At 35.5% G+C, this 26,160-nt stretch overlaps 1 protein-coding gene across 2 annotated transcripts in view; it reads right to left on the reverse strand.

Annotated features, from left to right (window-relative positions):
• The window catches only part of ccbe1 (collagen and calcium binding EGF domains 1), a 41,276-nt gene extending 16,275 nt beyond the window's left edge, over positions 1–25,001 (reverse strand). The window contains exons 1-2 of one of the 2 annotated variants that reach the window (XM_028026347.1): positions 24,542–25,001; positions 24,340–24,420 (exon numbers count right to left, since the gene is read on the reverse strand). In XM_028026347.1, the coding sequence (XP_027882148.1) occupies positions 24,340–24,420; positions 24,542–24,645 (185 nt within the window). In that variant the 5' untranslated portion in view covers positions 24,646–25,001. The remainder of the gene's footprint in view (positions 1–24,339; positions 24,421–24,541) is intronic. The other variant, XM_028026346.1, reaches the window with a different exon arrangement.
• Between the last annotated feature and the right edge of the window lie 1,159 nt (positions 25,002–26,160).

The following is a 26,160-nucleotide window of genomic DNA, read 5'->3' on the forward strand; positions in this document are numbered from 1 at the left end:
TAAAGGATCTTTTCCTTGAGCGAGAAGGTATGCAGTTGAAACCTATATTGATCCTTATATGTATAAAGCTGTGAGCACCAATAATATTCTTGGAGATTACAACAAAGGGTAAAAGAAGATTAAAGTTGAATTGAAAGAGTGAACAGCTTTGATGCTTATAGGTCTTTATGCTATTGTGCTCTTTTACCAACCTGGATTGACAATATTCTCCTGCACTTTAAGAAAGGATGTGATTCAATCAAAAATAATTAATTAGGATAAGCACTTCCTTCAAATCTGCCCATATGATCGTGTATATTTATACATTTTCTTGCATTATACTAATTTGTGCTTATTTACTTGTGGTTACAGCTGACTGTGTTGAGTAACAATAGTTATTTTTCCTCCATTAGGAAATCATAGCCAGGAGAGACCAAAATGAGAATTCCTTGGTGATTTGTTCAGTCATTGGACTTTAATGTATCATTACATTATCTTTTGGGGGCATTTTATGTGAAATGATCAATTGTCAATCTGCTCTTAGACTAAATTTGTTTGTTGAGGAGTCACATGATCCACTGCTTCTTAAGATATTTTGGCCTACTTTTGTTTAGGGGATTGTTCATACCTGGGTGTGATTTGATAACTACAACAAAAAAGGTAGTTAATCATTTAATTTTTGGTTTTTGCAAAGGGGTTTGATTGGCGTGGATAGATTATGTACCTTAACCATCTGAAACTAATGTTTATATTTGCTCTCTTTGTCTTTTTTCATGATATTAACATTTGTTTGAAACATTTTCATTGGACATATCAAACACAGAAACAGCATATACGGAAATCTTTACTCTCCTTAGAAGTTTTTTTTTTTTTAGTTTCTCAAATACTTTACTTACCATCAGTTCTTTCCATTAAATCATTTATTGCAGTATTTTATCACCATGAGTCATATCATCAGGAGCTTCAATAATTTTGTTTGAACTCATTCCAGCAGAAAAGTGCTAACAGGTGCTGCTTTAACACACATCACAAAAGAATCCAATCAGACTCTGAAGTCATCACTAGTCATTACTATAAAGTGCAGTGATAGTCTTTGAATAAACCGTAATACTAAGCAGCTTTATTCAACAGCACTAATGATAATAGCACCATTCATTAAGATTTTTATGTCTACAACAAGAAGACATTTAAATGTAATTAAAATACTGCATTTCCGCAAATTAGCTACAGGAATAAAGACGGTAGAGCTGTTATTTAACAAATACAAATGTTGACATGATGGTATGGATGGAGGTCATGTACTTTTACTTTTTAATTTCAAAAGGTGAAAATTGTCGAGGTTCACTCACACCCACACATACTTGCCAGATGATTGCACCATAGACAAAGTCACATAACATCAAATAAATAATTGAATAATCATTTTAATTGAAAGAGATAATGTCCCATAAGAATAAGTAAGACAGAATGTGTAATTTGTAGGGAAGATAATTAAACAAGCCAAAGTGCTGAGTGCTCCGATGCCCAGTGACATCACCGTAGCCAAAACTTTCAACAGCTTTTAAATTTCACCTTTACACCCCTGGAGTCATTAGCTTTTCATGTTCTGTGTTTAGTATTATTGCTCAGCAAATAGCAGTAAGAAAGTATTATATATGTGGAACCCAAGTCAGAGTTGACTTTGAATGTGTGACCCACTCTTTCTAAGTCAGCATCATCCCCATGAGGACTGAATGCACTTTTAGCAAATAATCAACTTAGCAAAAACAAACAGGGTTAGCTTAAAAATCAAGATGAAAACAAACATCTATATCCGGTTCCAAAAGATCACAAAAGAGACAAAAGCATCCCAGGGAAACTGGATCCAAATCTGTGGGGGATGTACATTTTTGTTGGACTTTGTGTTTATTACATTATTACTCAGAGAAATAGTATCTTTGAGATGTTCTTATAGGATTGTGTTTTTTCTCAATACATCACTACAAAGACAAGTTTAAATTGGTTTGATTACTTTGCAAATTGCAGAACTTTTTTAATGCAATAACACTATCTTTTAATTTTATTAGGCTGGATCTTTCCATTGGCAATAATTGATTTAATTTTAAATTGCTATTACCCTTTGGCTAACCTTCTGCACATATGTGACACACACTTGTGTCTAAATTAAAACAGAAATTAGACAGTAGCAACATGAAATGTACGTGACGGTAAAACAACAGCATGATTAAAACTAGTGTGAAGGTCAGTGCGTCAAGCAACTAATTAGACACTACTGGACCCTGGAAATATATAATTTATATATACAGAAAGACCACAAAACAAGAAACTTGTCAAGTTGGGCAAAATTATGTAGCTACTTTTAGCCTAAACCAAAAGGTCATCAATTAGCAAAGAGAGTCTGTCTGCAATTTAATCTCAACATAGATACAGCTTCAAATGTTTGCTAGAGAACAAAGCAAATACCACCATGAAAACAAATGAATAAAGACAGCACAAAGTTGTGGAGAAGTTAATCAAACAATCATCCAAATACAAAAAGAGAATGGCACCACTGCACTGCCACTACATAAAAGATTGCTATTAAAAAATAGAAATTTGCTGTCTTCATGTCACAAAATGTAAAATATTTATCAGTATCAATATTTTTGCAGTCAATGAACTAAACATCACACTGGGGGGTTAAAATTAAGAAACATTTCATGTCAGAACCACAACAACAAAAGCAGAAAAAACAAAAAATAAATAAAGAAACCAAACTGTAATATCCAGAGCTTCTGAACCTTTGCGAATAGCTAAAAATAAAATCCTGCTTATTCATCAACTTCATGCCAATGAGCAAACAAACGCAAAACACGTGGATTTCATTCATATTCATAAGCTAAAGAACAAGATTTCCCAAATGCCTTCATGACACTTTTCTCCAAGAATATCAATGAGCCATGTTTGCAAGGTCACACATCTGCACGCCCAGGAAGGGCATGTTGTGACTGACATTTACTTTCAGACAGAAAGCCCTGCACTTGTTCAGTGTTCAGAGCATCACAGAAAATCTGTTTGTTTTGCCACCTGTGCCTTTTCTCACCCTAAAGGTTATTACATTTTGCCAGTGACACGGATCACTTTACACCAGCCGCTTGAAATCTAGACATAAGCTAGTCTGACCTCAGTTGCCTGGGGTGAAGCATAAGCACTTTAATCACCTTATAAACAGAGACTCTGAAACAACATGATGAACCAGCCTGGCCCCAGTTTGTCTTAACCAGAACTTGGTAATTCCTGCTGACACACAATTCAAAGTGTTGGAGTCCACTGAATTTATTTAAAGCAGAAATCAGATATGGATGAAAAGGTTCAGAACCGATTTGGACAAGCATGTTCTTATTTCTAAGAATTAAAAATCTAAGAGATTTCACACACAGACACACAGCTGTGAGACAACACAAGCAATCCCCATAGATGCTTATTGGTGTAGCCATTTATACACAAAAACATGTCTGCATTCCACACATCAGACGATGTTTTTTGTAGCTTCTAACAACTGTTTCCACCAGATCAATGTTTTTACACTGGATCTAAAAGAAAACACAATAAAGTACTTAGGAAATGATTTTTCTGTAACAAGTAGTGTTTTCAGTTCACCAACTTGAATTTAACATGAACGAATCAATGGTGCGGAAGTGGAGGAAGCAACAGCTGATCATTTTGGGAATGAACGGAGTTTTCAGAACGCTGGTTTGTAATCTATTAATAAAGTTTGACTGACCTATCTGACTATTTTGTGGACATTCCCTTTAGCACAGTTCCATCTAATGGATGCATAACATAACCCCAGCCTCTACTGTAGCGTCTATTCTATGCGCCTTATAATGCGGTGCGCCTTATATATGAAAAAAGTTTTAAAATAGGCCATTCATTGAAGGTGCGCCTTATAATGTGGTGTGCCTTATAGTGCGGAAAATACGGTATGTGCAAATTCCTGATAGTTATCAATAATATGGCTTTGTTAAAGCAAATTATCATTGTAGTCGGTGAAATGTGAGAAATTGAAAACAAGTTACTCAGAAAGGCCAAATTATTCTGAATATTTATGAATCTCTAGGTAAAAATGAGTGTATTTTCCATCAGCTGTAACCAACTGCAGCCAGATGTAAGCAGAATAATGCAATAAATATGAAAATTTAAAATGGCTTTCCACTAAAAGAGCTACAATAAATACTTCATAAGCTAACCATGCATCTAAGATCTGAGAGCCTTAGCAAATAGCTTTAGTGTAAATTAAACTATTTGCTAGCCATGCTACCATTAATTTTCATACCATTAATTTTAAAATGGCATGAAAAACTATAATCTATCAAATCAAAATCCAAACCATTTGAAAGAAAATGTTCACATCATACTCTAAATTATTATTATTATTATGTGTTGTTTTAAATTATTCCAAAGGTTTATGGCATTGCCATTTTTTCTGCATGCAAGATACTGAGATCGGTTTTGGCTAAGTGTGATGTAAAACCTCAAATGAACAGCATATTTGCACAAAACCATCAATAAAATCAGATGCTTCCTCAGCAAGAGTGACTGCCTAAGTTCTTTTTCATCATTTTCCAAATGTTGACAGAACATTCAGTCTGTCCATTACTGGCAAAGTCATGCACCCTAAAACTTTGTCACAAATGAAAAGATCTGTTTAAAAGTTACAGCGTTGTGGACCTGGCAAGGATATAAGAACAACATGTGCCCCATCTATCTTAATAAAATAAAAAAAAAACACAATTGAGAGAATTATTACTTGCTACATGTTGACAGAAATAATGTTGGCAATTTAGCAATCGGCCAACATGACATGAAAAATTATAGCAGGTATTGCAAATCCTAACATTGATGAAGCAAACCATTGCCAATTGTGGTTATGAGGAAATGATAAAGAGTAGAAAGAGCAGTCTGACCATATTTATTATCTATTTTTAAACCACATTCCTTGTACGTTTTAGATGCTGCTTGATAAGCTACAAGATTTCTTAAGAGATTGCCGGTTGCTCAGGCAAATACAAGGAGAGACAGAATTTCCCCTTATATAACAGAACAAATGGAGGTATTTTTATTTTTTCCCTTTGAGCCAGAGAAATCCACTTTTTGCCTTGAACTTTTCACTTGAGATACAATTTAACGTGACAGTTTAGCTGCTGCTCAGCCTGTTCTGCACTGCTAAAATACCATCTGGGTATGATATCATGATATACAGAAAAAAACTGATGCATGTCCCCATCTGTTCAAACTAAATGAAACACTAAAACAAGTGATAAAGGAAACAATAAGAACAATAAGCAGATATACTGTGGTGAAAATGAATTGAATATGTCAAGGTTTTTCCTGGTGAATATATTTCTAATGAGGCCAATGACATGAAATTCATTCCAGATGTCAGTAACAACCTTGACAATCCACATACACAAAGAAATCAAAACATTTTAGTCCATAAATTAAGATATTTCTAATAAAATATAAGAGTATGATAATATTTTTTTAATACTTCATAGAAAAGTCCTTTTTTTTGAAAACCATATTTTTCAAGATTCCACCTGTATGGAGAAACTTGATGTGTTGCTATTGCATAATATGGTCTAATAATCTGCCTTTCCATGGTATCTTACGTTGCATTCTGGGGTAACTGACAAGAAGCTTTAATTTTCTTGTCTGAAACCAACTGAGAATTGACTTGGCTGTGCATTTGGGATCATTATCTTGCTGAGAAATCCACTCTGGTTTTACCTTCAGTCCTCAGATCCTGATGAGGACTGTATTAGCATTTTTTCCATCCAGTCGTTTTTCAATCAGATTGAATCTGCCATTACCATATGCAGAACAACAAACCACATCATGATGTACCCACCTCCAAACTTCCCTTTGTGCTTTATAGTGTGTTGAATGGGGCAATTTCTCCTTTGAACAGGAGTTGAGAAATGACAGAATTAGATTTTGATCTAATCTGGCCAAACTATATTATTCAGAGAAGCCATTGCGTCTGAGTGAATTATTTAGTTTTAATGGAAAAACTGCACAAGTCCAAGACTTTCTGAAGAACTCTGTCAGTGGTCATTAGGTCTTGGACAGCCTTTAGGACTTTTATTCAAACTCCTCTGCAAGACAAGCTTTCAACTTCCAGATTTTGGACCTAAAAATGCAACATTTGAAGGATTTATTGGTTGCAAACTTGTGGCTTTGCAACAATAAATGTGCTTGAGAGAGCACTTTGATTGCACCCACTATTGGATTTGGATTATGTGACATGATGATGAAAAAGCTTTTTATAGGCCATCAGTTAAGAAGTAACTAGCCTGATAAGCAGTAGAATTGCTTTTTCAATTCTACTTTTTTGACTTTGACTTTTTAGCTATTTATTTGGCTTGCTATGCCTTTTAACAGCTTCTTGTGAGTTTCATGCTGTTCTGTATCATTTCATGTTATTACACTTACAGTAACACACACCCTTATTTGAATTGATTTCCTTGGTGAGAATTACATGACAGAAAAGTTCTGTTGCTTGTCTAAAGTAGACTAAAATGCAAGCTGGGATCCAAGAGGTAAATAATGAAAAGAGTTTTATTAAAGAAGATAAAACACAACTTACAAACTGGGGAGAGAACACAGAGAGCCAGGGTACACAGAGACCTGGTAATATAGAGGAAATAAAACCAATAAGTAAGGTGTGAGACAAAGAGAAGAAGTTAAATATCAGGAGTGTGATTGTTGGACCATTGACCAGGACTCATTACTGAGTGCAGCTGAGAAGGTAGAGAAGAAGGCAGACACAGTGGAGCAAGAGGAAGTAAACACTAACAGCGGAGCTGGGAAAACATAAATCTACAAACAAAAGAAATTAAAATCATGATATCCAGCCATCCATTTTCTGTTCACCCTTGTCCCTAATGGGGTCGGGAGGTGCTGGTGCCCATCTCCAGCTACGTTCCGGGCGAGAGGCGGGGTTCACCCTGGACAGGTCGCCAGTCTGTCGCAGGGCAACACAGAGACATACAGGACAAACAACCATGCACACACACACTCACACCTAGGGAGAATTTAGAGAAACCAATTGACCTGACAGTCATGTTTTTGGACTGTGGGAGGAAGCCGGAGTACCCGGAGAGAACCCACGCATGCACAGGGAGAACATGCAAACTCCATGCAGAAAGACCCCGGCCGGGAATCGAACCCAGGACCTTCTTGCTGCAAGGCAACAGTGCTACCAACTGCGCCACTGTGCAGCCCCAAAATCATGATATATCTTAAGTAACTAAGTAAATCTAAAATAAAGCACACACAAGGCTTATTTAATCAAAATAAATAAAACAAAACACATAAGAAATTATCAAAACTATAAACCCAAGAGAAACTCTCATAAAAAACAAGAAACTGACAAAAAAAAAGTTCAATGCTTAACTTCCCAGATGAATTAAATTCCTCACACCTATGTGTGAAACAACTGCAGTTAAAGTACATCCAAATCCACATATTCGAGAGTCAATGACGACCTGTAAAACCTTTTGGTTTGAATGCTTGTTCTGGGAACTCACAGCACAAAATCTGATAGATCAAGTCAAAAGCTTCAATTGCATGCCAAAAGAGTGTCAACATTGTGTCACTTATTGGTTGTCAAGATAAACAGGAGATAAAGTTGAGCAACACATCTGTGATTCCAGAGTTAAACATATCAACATCACATTTGCAGAGACACAGCTGCCAGTGAAGAATCCAAAGAAACAGTCCCTTGACAAAAAAGACTCAGCACAGTGAATACATTGTCTGAATGCCTGAATACCTTTGCGTGTCCCAAAACTCCAGACTCTAAAAACCTTGGAAAGGTCATCTGCTCAGCTAAAAATACATCACTCAGAAATGGATAAAGGATTTTACTATGTGATATTTTTTGTATAAGCAGACCTTTAGAAAAATAGCTAAAGTCTCTGCTAAAACAAACTGATAGTTGAAATTCTCTTTCAAGTGTTGGTATCTTCAGTGATGTTACAGTAATGATTACAGACATATATATGTCTTGGCATGTGATATGATGAAACTTGATTCCAAAGAAAATTATTATTTAATATCTGTTTAGTGAAGCTAGCCTATTCTAACTGCAACCTGCTGTAGAGATGAAAGTCAGCCCAGTTGTTTAACAACTTCCACAAAAATCCATCCTCCAACAGTGATTCTCAACATGGGGTCAGTGCAATACAATTTTCACTGAATAGAAGCTGACAAAATTAGATTTGTGCATGCAAAACATTAACAGACTTACTGAGTACAGTCTCAAAAGGCATCTGTGAAGATTTAAGTCAATACAACTCTGCTGACAGACCTACCATTAAAACATAGGTGTGTTTCTAAGAATTTTAAAATAGAAACTGAATAGAAAGAACAATAACAAATCTTTCTCAACCTTTTGGACATACCAAAATGATTAATTTTACTCTAAGAAAACAACTTTGTTGCAGTAGAATTGCTTGATAATTCTATTGCAGAATAAAACAGAAGCAGGTCCTGAATTGAACATTTGATCTAAGTTGAAATAGATAGTTGAGCCTATCTGCTGTTGAGTCAGATGCCTCTTGTCTTCCTCTTGACCATATATCACTTATTGTCTGAGGAGTTAGAATATTGTTGTCGGACACCTAAAGTCCGGTCAGATTGTTGGAAACCAAGGTCAGGTGGTCAGGCACTCTGATACCTGACCACCTGACCCTACCATAAAATAAAATCAATATCTTTACAAAGCCTGTCAGCAGAACATGGTGATATCCTGGTAGACCAGTGTGCTGAATTTAGACTTGAGAAAACACAGTGGACCAAATCATTGCAAATCATCACTCACTGTGAAAACTTCACACTGGACTTCAAGCACTATGGATTTGGTGCCTCTCCAATCTTTATCAATACAATTGGATCTTGATTTCCAAATGAACTGTAAACTTTACTTTCATCTAAAAAGAAAACTTTGGACTGAGAAACAGTGCAGTCCTTTTTCTCCTTTCTACAGGTAAAACGATTCTGATTCGTCAAGCTCTGGAGTGGCTTATCACAAGGAATGTGTCAATTGTAGCTCTTGTAGTCCGCATCTCTCAAATGGGCTTTGCCCCACAAATCTTTGTTTGTGCTCATTTACTTTCCACAATAAACCTCCAGTAAATCCACTTTCACACAGCACATAAGCAGTTTCTATAATGGCCAATTGTGGCTTATCTTCTAAATGGAAAGTATAAGTCACTGTCTAATCAACAGTTGTCAAGTCAGAAGTTTCCTTTCATTTCAGAATCAGAAACATCTTATACAAATATTTAAAGAAGTTTTATACAGAGTTTTAAAAACTTTAATGTCAAATAAACATCACTTTGTTTTACAGACTTAAAATCAAGTGATGTGAATAAAGGGGGCATTAACTACAAAGATAATTTGGAAATAAATGGTGGGCTAAACTGAAACCTTCCCCCAAAAAAACAAACTATTTAATCTTTTACCTGTTGAAGGCCAACATGTTCTTGTCACATGAAACCTTGCTTCTCCTTTGATAATGAACTGTTTTAGGAAATTTCTCTGAGTGCACACTGTTCTTAGAGAGAAATAAGAACAACGTGCACTTGGAGAAATTAGCACTTTCCCATTTGATCAATCATTACTGTAACTCACTTGTTAATGACTATTTGAACTACCCACAAAAGACATTTCACTAACCATTACAGAAACACAGACCTGATAGAACAACCCATGACAAGGCTCTTCATGGAAAAACAGAAATGATGGTTTAAAGTAGTTTAATTTTCCAGCTCAATTTATTGTTATTAATTTAAAACCTATTTTTCTCCTGCCCTTTTGCTTTAATTTCCTCTCTCCAGACACAATGGTAACATAAGGACTCGGTGAGTGAAAATCATAGCAAAAAAATGTGCTGAGTGTGAAACAATACATTTTATTGCTGGGGTTTCCCTGAAACCACACAGTTGTGGTTACTCATCCAATAAATGTAAAGTTCAACATTTTGAGAGGTTCTCTCTTTTTTTTGACTAAGGGTTAAAGATTCTGATTTTCACATTTAAGTGTAAGCAATGTGGTTTACAGCAAAGTAGCAAACAACATAGCTTACAAGCTGCACAATATATATAATTAACTCACATAAAAATGCTTAAATAAATGATAACAGGCACAGAGGTGACATACCTGAGATAGTTTTCCATAGATTAGTGGAGAAAGCTCTGAAGAGAAAAAGCTCAGAAGGAAGATGAAGGTTTTTATCCACACTCACTTTATTTTGATAGTTCCAAATCCCATTTATCTCACACCTTCACAGAGAGAAATAAAGAGAGAGTAGCAAGTAATAAAACTAGCGCTATAACTTGTTTATGCAAAGTTTACCACAAAATTTGAGCAATCATTCTCACGAAACTTAAAAGGGCAGAGTATGATTTACCCATATGAAGAACCCGACTCAAGAGATGCGACACAATCTTGATACAGTTGTCTGCACAGATTCCTGTCAACTCTAAAGATAATGAAGGAACTACTGCTTGGTGTTGTTTGCTAAGATTATTAACATACAAAGGGAGACAATTTTTTATAGTTTCTAAACATGTAGTATAAACTACATGTTTAGAAAACCTATATTAGTAATCCCCGACTTCCTGTTTCCCATGGGCATACAGTGCTTTTAAAAAACTAATTGCTTTCTTACAGATTTTCTCCCTTTTTGATTTTTGTCATGGTGAAATGTTTCATATTTGAAACGAATTTCAATATCAGACAAAACTTGAGTAAATACAGGGTGGACCTTTTTAATGATTATTGTATTAATGGAAAAAATGCTGTGCATGCCTACCCGTTCCTATGGGAAAAGGTAAAGGAAAAGGTAATTGCCCTCATTGTAAAATTACTTATTAGTCATTATGTTTAATTTCACTACTCACACCAGCTCTGATTACTGCCTGACTAGACAATCAGTAAATGCCTAATCATCTGATAATATGAAGCAGGCAAAAGGTCTTATTGAGCAAAACGCAATAAAGTCCTTTATTGCGTTATTAAGTCTTTAAAAAGGTTAAAAAAGCATTTATAAAACTTTAAGACTCCATTAATAAAGAGAACACAGAATAATTTTGTACTTTCCCAGAAGTGTCTAGCCATCTAACATTACGTCAACAAGAAAGAGACAAGCGCAGCCTCCATGAGAGATTTTTAAGACCCAAACACTCCTACCCAAAGAGGACTCAAAGACCTATATGTAAGGCACATCTTAACGATTGCCAAAACTTTCCAAAATATGTTGTGTGAACTGATAAAAATTTTTTTAAAAATCACGTTTAGAATGTGTGCATCATGTTTTATCTGACATTCAACTAGCAGCATTTCAGGCATCATACAATTATCAAGCATGATGGCAAGAGTGAATATCATGGGCTGTTTTGCTGCTTTATTAAGTGGAAAACTTGCAATATCATGGTCATATTCAATAAATTTGATTTTTTTCAGCAGTGATTACAAACAGACCTATGTTTTCAAGCTTTTTTCTGCAGACTGATGATTTTCAGCTTACAGTCAGGGAAATATGGGCATAATGAAAACTATGTTTAAGACTTGTTTACAGATTGCTAACTTCAAAATATACTTCTATTGTGATGAATGAGTCTCCTTTTTCATATAACCTTTATTTTACCAAAATAAAAATCCATTGAGATTAAAAACGTTATTCAAAGCAGTGCTGGGCACTCCTTGGAGTGCATATTAAAATTTACTGTATATGACATAGAAGCATGAAATGGGCTCTCTACCAGTAAATCCAGTAAATCCTGAATTTCAAGTGTACTTGGATTATATAACAAGAAAACAATTTGCATTTAAAAGGATGCAGAAAAAAGAAAAATGGTCAAAATTCAGACTAATAACCTTATAGACTGTCATAAAAAGGATATGTGCTGTCTATTGGGAAAAAAGAGACTTATTAGTTATTAAAAACAGTGCTAGCAAAAATGGTGGTATATGATAAAAAAAAGTTTGAAGCAGGATTTTCTCCCCCCAATGAATAAACATACTCAAAGTAAAAGGCTGAATGTTTCTAAAATGTTTGTTACAAGAATATGCTTCGGTAAAACGTGATCAGAATGGTAATGTTAAAGGAGGACATTGTGTAGTTTTTATTTAAAACTACAGACCTCACTTTGGAGTCAAAAATGCCTTTACCCTCCCAGCCTGAATCAATGGAGCAGGTCATGACTCTTACTCTGAAGCTATTTCACAATTGGTGTTCCCATTTCAAACAAATTAAATATGACTGTAATTTCTTCTACTGCTGTATTAAACATCATAAACCTTACCACATTAAATCTATCTTTCTCTTTGTTTAAGTTAAGAAGCTCTCACTGCTGTGTAAAAAAAAAAAAGAAGCTGCATTTATTACAGGCACGCGCAGGCTATTTTTGATGCTTTTGAAACTGATTCTTCAGGAAATTATTCAGAGGAACGTTGTCTGTCAAAGTAAACCACCATGAGCACTTCCATATGATACTAATGCGAACCATGCTTCATAACAAAAAAAGGCCAAATATCACTGTTATATGTTAACTACAGAAGAGACCATGAAAAGCACTTGACTTTTACTAGAAAACAGCTGAATTTAGAAGGGACTGTAAGTAATTGAAATTCCTTGCAATTATTCACGCATGTAATATCCTAATGTCAGAGAATAATAAAACCCTGACCTTAACTCAGGCAAAGACGGCCTTTAATGCTTTAGATACTGAACTTTGCCCTGTTGTGACGTTCTGAATAGTCAATGCGTCCTTCGTGTAGTTTTGGTAAGCTGGTAAGGGTCATTACTGTTACTATTATTTGTCCATTTTAGGATAATATTTCAAACTGTGGTTATCACAGTTGGAGAAAGTCTTAGACATGGCTCATCATATGTTCCATTTGTGATTTGTTGGTGCTAAGTGTGCATCCACGGAAAACAGACAAAGAATATAATTTTTCAAACAAGCTTCAGAGACAATTTGAAAGATCAACCGATTCCATTCACGAACATCCCGATTCCAGAAAAAAATCCAGTAAAACCCCCTACATACCATACGTGAATTTAGAATAATCAAACACGATGTATAAGCAGTAGTGATAGTTTGTGGACTCATTCTAAGCGATAAAAAACGTAACAAGATAAAGAAAAGGAGTTTGATAAAAGCCGCTCTCTTTGCTGCACTATGATTTGGAGGTGAGTTGTTTTTTTGCAGTTAACATTTTTAACTGAATAAACATAACCACATATAATACATATATATAAATATGATCTTTATATGTAGTAATGTCAGCTGTTTGGGATTCCCTTCCGTTCTTATGTCACCGTGCTTTCTGATTGGCTACCTGTCACATTCAACAGGCTGCATTCTCACTCCCAGTCAGGGAAAACCCCACAGGCTGCGATAATGAGGCCAAGACAATGTTGACACACCACCACGTAACACACCACACACTGCAGGACGTTGTAAGATTTCCGTAAAGGGAAAATCGGGGCAAAAAAGAAAAAGGCTTAAGCGGGAACACCAACATGCAGAAGAACATGCATCTGACGGTTCCTTCCAAAATTGCCAAGTCTTGACTGGTCCGCGGTAATAAAAAGGTTGGGGACCACTGCCCTAAAGCAGCAGAGATACTCGGTTGGTTATTGGCAAAGAAAAACTTAAAAATCAAGAACTTCTGTAAAAAGAGTTGCCAAAAGTTCTGATGTCAGCTAATTTAAAATGACTGCTAAAAAAGCATTTTGGATTACTTTGAAGAAAATATTTATTGTAAATGAAAATTTTGCTCGTTGGAATCTTCTAGAGCAGGGGTGCTCAAGTCCAGTCCTCGAGACATACCACCCTGCAACTTTTAGAAGCATCCTTACTCCAACAGACGAGGATCAGCTCTAAACAGGCCTGGTAACGAGCCATTCATTTGATTCAGGTGTGTTGTAGCAGGGATGCCTCTGTAAGTTGAGGAATGGTAGCTCTCGAGGACTGGACTTGAACACTCCTTTTCTAGAGGGAATTTCATTGGTCATCTAACATCAGGACATTCCATAGAACAGTATATTTTCCCTGCCACATACACTTTTTTCACTATTTTTAGCGCTAATAGAACCTGCCAGACCCAATGAATTGCAAAAGTATTATTGAGATGTTCATTGTCTTACCCTGTCAGTCACATTTATGAATCATTATGTGTACAAACCAATAAGGATGTGCCAGACAGCTTCAGTTGTTTTACTGTGGTGCTGTCTTATTGTTTAAAATCCCTGGACACCAATGGAGAGTTTTGTAAAGGCCCCCTTTGTTTATTTTTTGTTTCTTTTCTCATCTTGCATCCATTTAGTGACACAAATGAGAATAAATATTCTGTATTGGAAATAATTCAGACATTTTAATTTGTGGATAATATTGTAATTCAGGTGAATAAATGTATCTATGATGTCTCAGAAGGATCAACAGAAGACCCATTGATTGCTCAGAGGATGATAGTCCAACTTTTGACATGAGTAAGTGTTTATTTGCTTGTAACTCTTGTTTATGGTGATCTGATCACAGACAAAGGTTTTAAATACCAGATGTTGATCAAGATGTCAATGTTAATGTTTGGTTGTTTTTGTACTCTTGATATATTGAATCCTTATTTAAACACTGCTTATATTCAGGCACATATCTGAGATTAATATTAAAATTGGCTTTATGATTTAAAACATTTATGAAGAAGAAAAAAATACAAGAAGTCTGTAAACTTGCAAATACTTCTCCTTTGTACTTTAGTTAGCGAACAGAAGTGCATTAAATACAGGCCATACAACACAGATTTGACCCTTAATTGTGGAAATAACCATTACATCAAAAAAAAAAGTTATGCCTTTATGCTTTTCATATGTTCCAAACACATGTGGTGAATGAGGTAACTAAAATATGGGGCATGTTAGCCCACTTGAGATTTACGGTTTCCATGTTATTTTAGTGCTGAAGTGAAATGTTATACAGTGTCCAGGAGCTCCACACAAACATTTGTCAACAGTGATTAACTTAAGTTATAATTAAAATAAAGTAATGCTTCTTAATGTGTGGATTACATTACAAAGGAAAACATTCACACCTCCCTTAATGCAGAACAGAAACAGCATAGAGTAGGAAGATGTCAGAGTAAATTAAGCAGATCTGCAAAATGCTATTCTACTACTAAAGTATAACAAAGACTTGACAGGTGGACTAAAACACCGATGGTGTTGGTAATAGGGAATATTTTGAAAATGAACTGTAAGTGACTCAAGTATAATGTAATTCAGCAGTAAATGAGCATAGTTCTCAAGGGAGGGAGAAACATCTGCACTGTTAAGAACCACCAAACATGAGCTGCCGCTTCAAAAATCCCTTATTAACATTGAATGCTCCATCTGTTTACAATTTGAAAATGACTGATATATAGAGATGTGTGTTCACTGGTGCAAGTAAAACATATCCGTTAGCTATAAATGCTGTCCTTTAGGGCTGATAAATTAGATGCTTTTAATTTTCTCTAATGGGAATTTAAATTAAGTCTTCAAAAATCCAAGCTAGAAATGAAAACGAAGAGGATTTGCTGTTGTGAGTTTGACGAACAAATGCTATACAAATATAATTCTGTGCCAATTGTAACTATAGTTCAATGTGTTTCTAATAAAAGGCCTAATAGTAGACTAAAAGAAAAAGCTAAAAGCAACAAAGAAATAGTCTTGGATGTACAGAGTAAGAGCTCAGAGGCAGAAAAACCGCAGTCTGAATACTACTTATCACTGCATCACCTAACCACTGCAAAACCATAGCATGACCAAAACGTGACCACACAACAGTTCTTGATGGAAAGAAACAGATGGTTTTGGGAGAGTCAGCCAAAAGAAACAAGAGTGGGTTTTTCAGAAACCAAAATACCTTAAAAAAATGTTGAGTAGTAATTTAAAGTAAGGATAAGTGCCCGTGACTTTAAAGGTTTAAGCTGAATGTGAAACAGGGCATGGAAGGTCTTAAAATGATCAGCCAGATCTTACAAATCATTTTGTGCAAGTTGTATGACCTTTAAGTGGTTTCCAAGCATATATCATGGTCAGAACAGTGGAAACAGATATTCAGCAGGAAAAAGCAGAGACACAGCTCCTAATCCATTACATCCGTAATACCTTTCTACAGAAGTGTCTGCATGTTGAATATTTCAAACAATTCCTCCAGATAATTTATACCTTAAGTCTGAGGTTGAAAATGCTGAAAAAACTCCTGGCTGTAAGGCATGCTGGGAAGCATTTTAATCTCTATGGAAAAACATGTTTTATTATCAGAACATTTCCGAAATGCAAACAGATGAGACAAAGCAGCAAGTGAAAAAAAAAAAAATCAAATTACACTTTCTATATTGTGATGCCAAAACAGTTTGATAAGAATCGGAACATTTGAAGACAAAATTATGTTTCTAAAAATAAACACACAAAAGCAAAGCAATAGAAAAAGGTCTCTCATTTGTTATTCGTAACATAGTGGACTGTATAATAAGAATATGATATAGTGAAAGGATTTAAAATTCAGATTTCTGTTAAAAAATAAATTAGGAGTAATAAAAAAATCCATATGGCTGAAGAGACAGGGTTTTTGATTGTGTTTGTGCTGTACATGAATCACCAGAGAATGCTCTTTAACACTATTATGTCCTCCCCTGCTTTGAACATAATATTTTACACTCCATGATATCTAACTTAGAGCAGAGGAAGAATGAGTTGCTGGTTCATCTTTTAACCCTCCCTGCAGTCCTAAGAGGACCCCGTGTGCCCTTTTTACCATGTGCATGGTCCTGGCGGGGTCACATACGCGATTTTACACGTTTTTTTTGTGTGTGGGGACGGGACACCCCCATCGAATCCTCATTGTTCAACCATGATATCTGCCTCACTCTTCCTGAGCATCAAGCTAGGACTGTGAGGGGCTTAAGGTCTTTAACTCAGTATGACTAAAGAGCTACTTCCCACTCAGTGTATAGTAGAATCTAATTTCATGCTAAAAGTAGACTACAAAATAGCACCCCTTTTAGACAAAACGTTTATGGCAGATTCTTTTACAGGGGTCAGACTTTGAGTGGGGAAGTTGCAAAATACCATAGTGAGTGACAAATGGACAGATGGACATGTTGTCTAAAGATTTCCATTGTAGGAACCCTGAATATTAATGCTAAACAAAAAAGTCTTGCAAAATTAACTGAAAACCATTTGGCTCAACTAATTTTTGATACCCAAAAATGATGTTTATAATTTACAAATAATTTTGCAACAGATAGCCAAATAAACTGCTGTACCAAAAATCTAAATATTGTTTCAGATTTAAAGTCAGATTAAAGGGGTGTGTTATAATAATAGCTTTTTCTAAGTTAAAATGTAGGTCTAAATCCAAGAACTGCATGTGCAGGTGCAAATATTAACACCTGTACAAAAGTATTTTTAAAAGTGGGACATGCACATAGGTAGACACAAGAGATAAATCATCAAAACTTTCGATGAGCAAAAATAACCAGACTCAAAAGTAAGGCACACTATAGCCTGATTGTAACTATATGCATAGCAGAAAGCAACAAGCACATTTACAACACCACTAAGCTGCTTTAAGATTCACTTTTCAATCTCAAGAAAAAGAATCTTCAAATTCTCCTCTTCAAGCAAATCAATGAAAAAACGACAATACTGTCCATTAAAAGTTTCAGTCTAAAAATATTGTAACTACAGAGATCAAAATTAGTAATGTGTGTAGTCCACCAGCCTTCATATAGGCTATTAATGAACTAATGACTTCACAGCCATGATAATGTGCTGAGGCAGGCAGACACTCCTTCCAACATATACTACTGTGTCAGTTGTTTCAGCAGACAGAGAAGTTATAAATCTTCTCTAAAGGATGGGGATAATGTATGAATCTGTCACACAAAACCACTGTGTTCAACCACAGTTTTCCTTAAACTGTAGACTGTGGCTTCTTTTCACCACAAATATGATCCCTGCTCTATCCTTGACTTTTTAAAAAAGGTCTACTGATTTCAAGGTAACTAAACCTTCATAAAGCAGTGAATTTTTTCCCAAAACAAGAATGTTTCTCTAAAAAAAAACTCATAGTGAACCAAATATTTCTTTTGTTCGTTTTGACAAAGATTACAAAAAAACATTGAAATTATAAATTATGGACATGTAAATAAAAAAATCCACTTTGTCAAGTATGTAAATAAATCCTGACAAATATTTAGTTAGACACCCCATAGGAAGTTGTACGTCAACCATTGACTTTATGTAACCCCTCCTCTTCTTGGAAAAAATGGTGGAGTTTTTACGGGAAGAGTGGGGGGTTACAAAAAGTTTGCTGGTTAGTTTACTGGGACAGACCTGAATTAAAAACACACCCCAAAGACATTTTTGGGGTGTGTTTGAGATCATTGTCCTGTTGAACCCAATTACATCAAACAGTCTGCTAGCAATGTCCTTGCTGATCCTCCTTTAATATTCCATCTTCTTGGTGCAGTGCATCTTGACCACTTACAGCAATGACCACATGATGTGGCTAAACAGTAAAATTAATCAACTTTTTGACTGCCTCAATGATGATGGGGGCTCCTGACCAATTCCTGAAAATCCCAAGCAATTCAATATCTTTTGATGGAAACAGTTTGGATATTGGGCACAAATGCTAAGCTAATCTATACTGCTGATTTGCGGAGTTGAATGAACTCTACTAACTCTAGCAAAAAGTAGTCAAATATTAAGCCAGAATCATGAAAGGAGATTGCTTGCTATTGGTTGCCAGAGGGAATTGGTAAAGATGCAACTTGCTAAAGTACATTTAACAAAATATTAATGGGTATGCATCCACATATTTGAGCTTGCACATTTAAAATGTTCTAATTTTACAAACTAGGCAAAGAATCATGACTTCAGACTTGTGTGCTCAACTCTAGTTTTTGAAATTCATTGGGTACACAATAAATTTGTGCTTATAATCTTCTGTTGTGCTTATAATCCTCTGTTAAAATACATTTTATAGACATGGTTAACAAGGTTTGAAACTTTTTCTTGAAGGCTGGACTTTTAAAATAATCTCCTACTTAAATCACAGCAGGTTTTAAATCAGACAGAATGAGATCGGCTGTCACAACAGCTGACCTCCTCTTTTGTGACTGTACATCCCTTTAATGTTTAACTGTGTGGGAGCTGTCACTGAGGAGCAAAACCAAATGTTCATGTCAACTCCTTAAATCCACAGTACACTCTCCACATAAGCAAAGCACTCCAGTTGAAAGCCTTCATATCCTCTTTCTGACCATTGATAGAAAACAGATGTTGAAGCTGCTTTTTTCTGACAAGACATTATGCATCATATCAAAGACGTGGTTTCTCTTTGTGAGGTATTTCTATACATAGTCAGTCACTTATTCCAAACATAGTTCCTTAAAGTGGTGAACTGTTATTGTATTTTATTATTAGAAATGCCTCAACAGATATCAAAATTATACCAACTTTCCTTCTCCACACTTTTTAAATGCTTTTCTGATAAAGTCAGAGAAATCAAAATCTCAACCGGCTGCTGTAAATCATTAAAGGTATTTAAGATTGGCATGACTTTTAGTATTTATCTCCATAATGTCTACTAATAAAGATTAATCCTCAAAGACTGTTTTCTTTTATGGTTTATTGAGAAATAGCTTGGGCTAATTTTATGTTCTTTCCTCAGGCAAGATGCTGACCTAATCGTAAAAAATTATTGTTTTTGAAATGTTTTTAACTCGGTAATTTTTACTTAAAAAAAAAAAAGTGACTCGTTTGTATCTTTTCAGAGTGTTTCAGGAAGCTTGATTCTGGCAGTGCAATAAAAAATCCTTGGGATTAAGTATTAATGTGTTATAAATATGGCAATAACAATTAATATCAAAGCCCAATTCAAACCACCATCTCTATAAATATTAAATTATTTTCTAACGTCCCTTATGACAACATAAAACACTTCAGTTGCAAAATTTACAATAGACCTTTTTGAATGACTGTAATGTATTATATAGCTTATTCTTCATTAAGGAGAAGCTTAATGAGGCTAGATAAAGGTTTGTTTTGTAATATCATGATGTGAGGAGCTGCATAAAGACATGTTTTTTCAACAAAAAAAGCTCTTTTAAATTATGACAGATATATGCTGTGAATAGTCCCACTCTTCTTTTCCATCCAGAACATTTATATCATCGTCAGACAAGTAGTAGACCAAGAGAGTAATAAGCATTCTAACTGGGGCATGCTAAACTCCTTCAGAATTGCCAAAATGTCTTTTATAGAGTAATGATCACTGGAGGAATGATGATGTCAAAAAAAAAAAAACTACATAGATTTTCATGCAGAAATATATTTGAATTGGTACACTGGAAGGAAGTCCTGCTGAGACAGCTATTCCAAGGTGTGGAATAAATTTTAATCTAATGTTAAAAACAGATTTTATGAAACCAAAGGAAACAAAAGAAGGTTCAGGCCTTGTGGCCAAGAGGAATAGCCTGTTTTAAGTGATAACTCTACTGGAACTTTATGGCACTCTCTCTCTGTTTAAATCAACAACTACATTTCTTTAACAAATTTCTAAAGTACAGCAAGTTAACCGAAAAGCAACAATTAGATTAAAAGCAAACACTGACAAAGAACTGCTACTGCTGTTCTTTGCATTAAAATGAAATGGTAAGGAACAAGAATGTATGCATTAGCCTACTATAATGTTTCAATGTGGAACTTGTCCAATAAAAGGTTGTCACAGCTTCTTACACCTTAAAAACGACTTTCCTAAGAGTTGTTGCTATGAGAAAGAAACCAAATAAGCATAAAAAATATGTAGTAACAATTAAAAAAGTATCAGCTTAAGAATTACACATGCCACTTACAACTTTAATGCAATTGTCACTGAAGTACACACAGAAAAGTTTGACTTTGACTGTGTTCTGTTTTGTTTTTCTTCCAAGATGGTTAAAGCTGACAGCGTATACATAATAAATCAAGCCAGTGAAATCACTGTTTCATACATTCTTGTCACAGGAGAAATATAAATATAAACAAAGATTATTAATGTCCCTCCATCCAGAAGATGGTTAACACACTGGATCTGGCTCTCATCTTGGATTGTCAGAGGCTTGGGAACCAGCCTAAAAAGATGCAATAAAATTGCAAAGACTTGCTGCTTTTTATCAGCAAGTCTTTGAGGTGTATTTTCCATATTTCTGAAAAAATTTTATTTAGTTAACTGGATAAATACTAAGGTGAATTTGAAGGCCAGCGAATTTTAAACCTGGATTCAGATCAAGTGTTACTCTTACCACAGCCATCTATCCTATTCAGTAATTCCTTTAATCCTGCTTTTTGTTATGAAAAGGTTCTCTGGACCTAGAATGTTATGGGTTCATGGAGCAGGGACTGCGGTTTTGGAAAAATACATTATGAGAAAAAAATATATCGTTAACATAGCAAACAATTACCAGCAGACCGACAAAGAAAAGAACAGAAACAAAAATCTTTATGCAGATAAGCCACACTCCTGGAAATAATGATCATAACTGATCTCTGGGCAATTCATTGCAAAAACGCAGCAGGACTCAGCTCAGAAAACATTGCCAAAGTGGGACAAGCAGCTCACAGCTTATCATCTTAATCAAACCCGTCACTGGTTTTAAGCAAAGTATAATGTTGCAATCACAGGAATTTGTGATTTAAGTAGGTTTGGAACAGAAAACCTACAAGTTTCCTCTTCTTTTTTTACATTTCACTTTTGAGCCAAACACATTTACCTCCGTGATCTTTAGAGCTGTGAATGCAGGCACAGAGTCTGCAGGCTGAAAATGCTCAATACTGGCACATTAGGCCTTTAAAACAAAGAAACCAAACAAAACAATCTCTATGTGGAATAAGTGAAAGAGTCAAAAAGAGACGGCCTGAGTTGGCACCAGTCTCTGGTGTCTCCTCTGCTTCCTTTCACAACATGATAAATAGCACCAGAATGAAACCTTAAGCTCTGCACATGGTTGCATAATGCATAGCACAGTATGTGTCTTTTGTGCTGTCTGTTTAAGACTACTAAACCAGATTTATCAAAGAAATGAAAATGCAAAGAAAATCAAATAAATTCAGTTTCTTAACCTGAACTGCTGAGTGACGAAAAACAATGACAAACATCTTTGCCTTCCTCCTCAGAAAAAAAGGTCTGCAATAAACAATGCCTTGCAAAAGTATTCATGCCTCTTGTATTTATTCAAATGTTGTCACATTACAACTGTAAACTCTGATGCATTTCTTTTGTGTAATTTTTTTGATACACCACAGTAAATGAGTGTATAAAAGCGTAGCATTCCTATATGCAGCTTTTCTGAATCAATGCTACAAAGAAGCATCTTTTGGTGCAAAAATGCAAGTTTTTTGGACTGTACTTAGCCGGTTAGCTAAGATGGATGGTCATATTTTGTTTGGTGAGTAGTTGTGAAATACCCAGTAATGCTCTCTAATAAATATCTTAGCTCTTCACAGAACAGTTGGATTTATACAGAATCAGGTGCACACTGTTTACTAATTAGGTGACTTCTGAATATCATTGGTTGCACTGGATTTCATTCAGGGGTGTCAAAAGCTTGTAATACTTGCTACTTTATTTGGTTAAAAGTGTAAAACCATGAACCAATTTTTGGCCATTTGGGTTGGTGTATAAAATACACCAGCACTGGCATTTATGGTTGTAATGTACCAAAATGTAAACATTTCTGGTTATATATCTGGGTATAACTTAGGTATTTGATAGGTATTATGCAATTATATATACCCAAGCTAATGAAGACCATAAGTACGGTATATATTTTTTAAGCATCATAGGTATGCCAGCTTAAATCATGTTGCGGCAAGTCACATTAGCTCTGGTACAGAAACAGGCAGTATAGAATTTCCAGATTGATGTAATCAAATTCAAGGCACGCTTTATGGTTTTTGGAGCCATGTATGAGACTCGTTTAACTGATGTTGCAAGGGATTGCTGGGTTAGTCTTCAGCTCACACTGCGCAGGTGACCTGAAATGCACTCTGGGAGACATTATCATGGCTTTTAGCTGAAGCAATTTTTCTTCTTTAAATAAACAGTGTGGGAAACAATTTGCAGCTGCAGCCAATAACCATAAAACAACATCATTATGTCAAGAGTGTGTTTAAGATGAGAAGATCAAACAGGATGTCACTTAACCAAGGACAGAGGTTGGTCGAGCAATGCAAAGCAAAACCTTTAAAAGTCAGTTTCTTTCATGAGATACCCAAGAATCTGTCGGATTTTTAGCTTAACAAATCTTTCCTTAAATGGGACTTGACAACATTGATTTGTTGTAAATTAGGATCTTCGAGACATGTTTGAAATTTGCTCCCTAACTAAGTTTTATGATTGTGTTTCTGAAGAGAAAACACACTTGCCTTTAATATAAATCACAATGAGTCTATAAATGGCGTATCCCATTCCATTTGAGCCATCAGTCACCCCAAACAAGGTTAAAGCACCCTCAAAAGTTTATAATCAAGGCTAATGTTAAGAAGTGGTTTGGAGATGTTACAGTAGCGCTTCTGCAGTTTTTGTTTTAGTTAAATGATCCATCTTTCTGGACAGCTTCTTTCCAAACATGAGTAGCAATATGCTTGTTTAATTGTGTTACTTTATACAAAATCCATACTGTTTGTCACATGGGAGTAATTTTAAACCATGAACTTTTCCATGAGGTCAGTGGAGTTCCAAGTATTTCTTACAAACAATAACTTTATAAAATTAGCAGTAAGTTTTCATTATGCCTGGAAGGCTGAGCAGAAAGGAGAGATTAGCTACTAACAAATTGATCTGTAGCCTCAGACAGGAGATTAATCCATATTGTTTAGAAACTCTGTAGTGTCATGGCACAGGATAATGATAACAAGGTTTCTAGTGGAGGTATCCATCTATTTTCATATGTAAATACAGCTCCAAACAATAGGTGAATCTACAAAGCATGTAGGTTTAATGGATTGTGCTAATAAAATTCAGGAAGAATCTGTTCACTAGAAACAATTAAAAAGCAAACATACTCTTCTCTAATTGTTTTTTTTGTCGATATTGCCCTTTATTGTTTCTTGAGGCATATATAAAATTTTGATATTTCAGACTTAGAATGCTATTTCATTTTAACAACCAAGCTAATTGGTAATTTGATTTATTACAACAGATTTAAGATTAACATCTTGCAACACTGCAGCTTTCCTGTTTCCTACTTTTAGTGCATAAATTTAACTTGGTGTACCTGTAACATGTCGTAACTTCTCCGGTCGACTTCACGCAGGGATACTTTGTAGTTGAAATATTATTCTCAGTGCATTTTTCCCTGGAAAAGAAAACATATATATATATATATATATATATATATATATATATACAAAATTTTGAACCGAGTTGAATATATTTTTCTTCTCTGTTTGTTTAAAACTGATAATGAAAACAGTTACCCCTCACTGGCATCCTCTTCCTGGTAAGACCAAAGCAAAGCTCCCGAGAAACACATGCAGGTGACGGTGAGCAGGAGAGGGCTCCTGTTGGGCTGCAGCAGCATGACGTCGGTCTGTCGACTGTCCACGCTTGGAGTGACTGCCTCCTCTCAGCTTTAACTTCAGCGGGTGAGGTTAGGAAGGAGGCAGGCAGACCCTCCCATTCACCCAGGGATGGTGAATCTCCCACAAAGAGCCTCAGATGTTTCCTAATTCTTTTGATGTAGCCACCAAAACTTCCACATTAATATCACATATAAAAATTATGTAAAATAACAACAAAAAAAAAAGTATATCGGACATGCTAGAAAATACTTGAAAAAACTGTAGACGCGAAGCTAAACCGTTTGGGTGACACGGTAACAAACAAACAAATCTTCAGTATGAGGAAACTGTCAAAGGAAAAAAAAAAATATAGTGAGAGCAGCTCTGGCAGACCAGCGCGTATAAGCACGCGCTCATGTTATTATAGTGCGTCATAATCTTTGCTGCCCTCGCGCGGCTGTGAATACGCTACTAGGTAATACGTTTCAGTATAGCGACGTAAAACAGTGATGAACAATGAACAAAATTGGTCAGAAAAGGTAATTATTAGATTTATTATACCGCAAGAAACCACAATAAAAAAAAGAGTATTGCTTTCGTGCTGGTGTGCCTCAACGGCACACAATGCAGGGCGAAAAAGTGCTTCAGTAAGCCACAAAAAAACAAAGCCAGTAGCGGAAGAAATGCAAAAATAAAAAAGAAAAATGCAAGAAAATAATAGGTGCTTAACCAAAAATGAAGTAAACTACAATAGAAAATATTACTGTTGCCTAAGAACGGCAAAGGAATCTGCTAAATTAAGTATTTGCGTTTGTACAACATTTGGATTGAACAATAAAGTTTTTAGTTTGGTCAACATTCCCTCTTCCTGAATAGTTTGGTGCTGGAGAGTCAGGACACGAGATGACAGGTATTTGATGACCTGGAAAAGAAAATGCAAAATAAGTCGAGATGTATTTAGATCGTAATTTACGCCGAGACCATTTAGTGCAGTGGTCCCCAAACTACGGCCCGCGGGCCAGATGCGGCCCGCCTCCACATTTGGTCCGGCCCCCTGAACAATACCAGAGTATTTTCATATATGTGCATTTTTATTTGATAAGTTGGACTTTTGTAATAAAATAAATGTTCCTTAGTAATGAACTTTATTTATTATTAACTACTAGTTAGTAACTATTTTATACATGCATTTAATTGACCCTGACCCTTTTTTTAATGTGGAGAACCCAGTGTTATTTGGTTATTATTTATTTCATAAATAGTGTTATTTCCTGACTTTTGTTCTCTGAAGAATCCAGAAAAGGTTATTTGATTGTGCTTTCTGAAAAACAATACATTTTTATGTTTAGCACTCTTACAATCGTCACACTTTTTCTGTTACAAACTGACCCCGGCCCCCCATCAGAGAAGGGACAAGTTATGTGGCCCTCACAGGAGAAAGTTTGGGGACCCCTGATTTAGTGTCTCGCAGATCAATAACATAGTTTTCAATTCCGACTTCTTTACAAGCAGAGAACCAGAGTGAAAATTTGTGG

This window comes from Xiphophorus couchianus, chromosome 8 (genome assembly GCF_001444195.1).
Source record: "Xiphophorus couchianus chromosome 8, X_couchianus-1.0, whole genome shotgun sequence".
Taxonomy (NCBI): domain Eukaryota; kingdom Metazoa; phylum Chordata; class Actinopteri; order Cyprinodontiformes; family Poeciliidae; genus Xiphophorus; species Xiphophorus couchianus.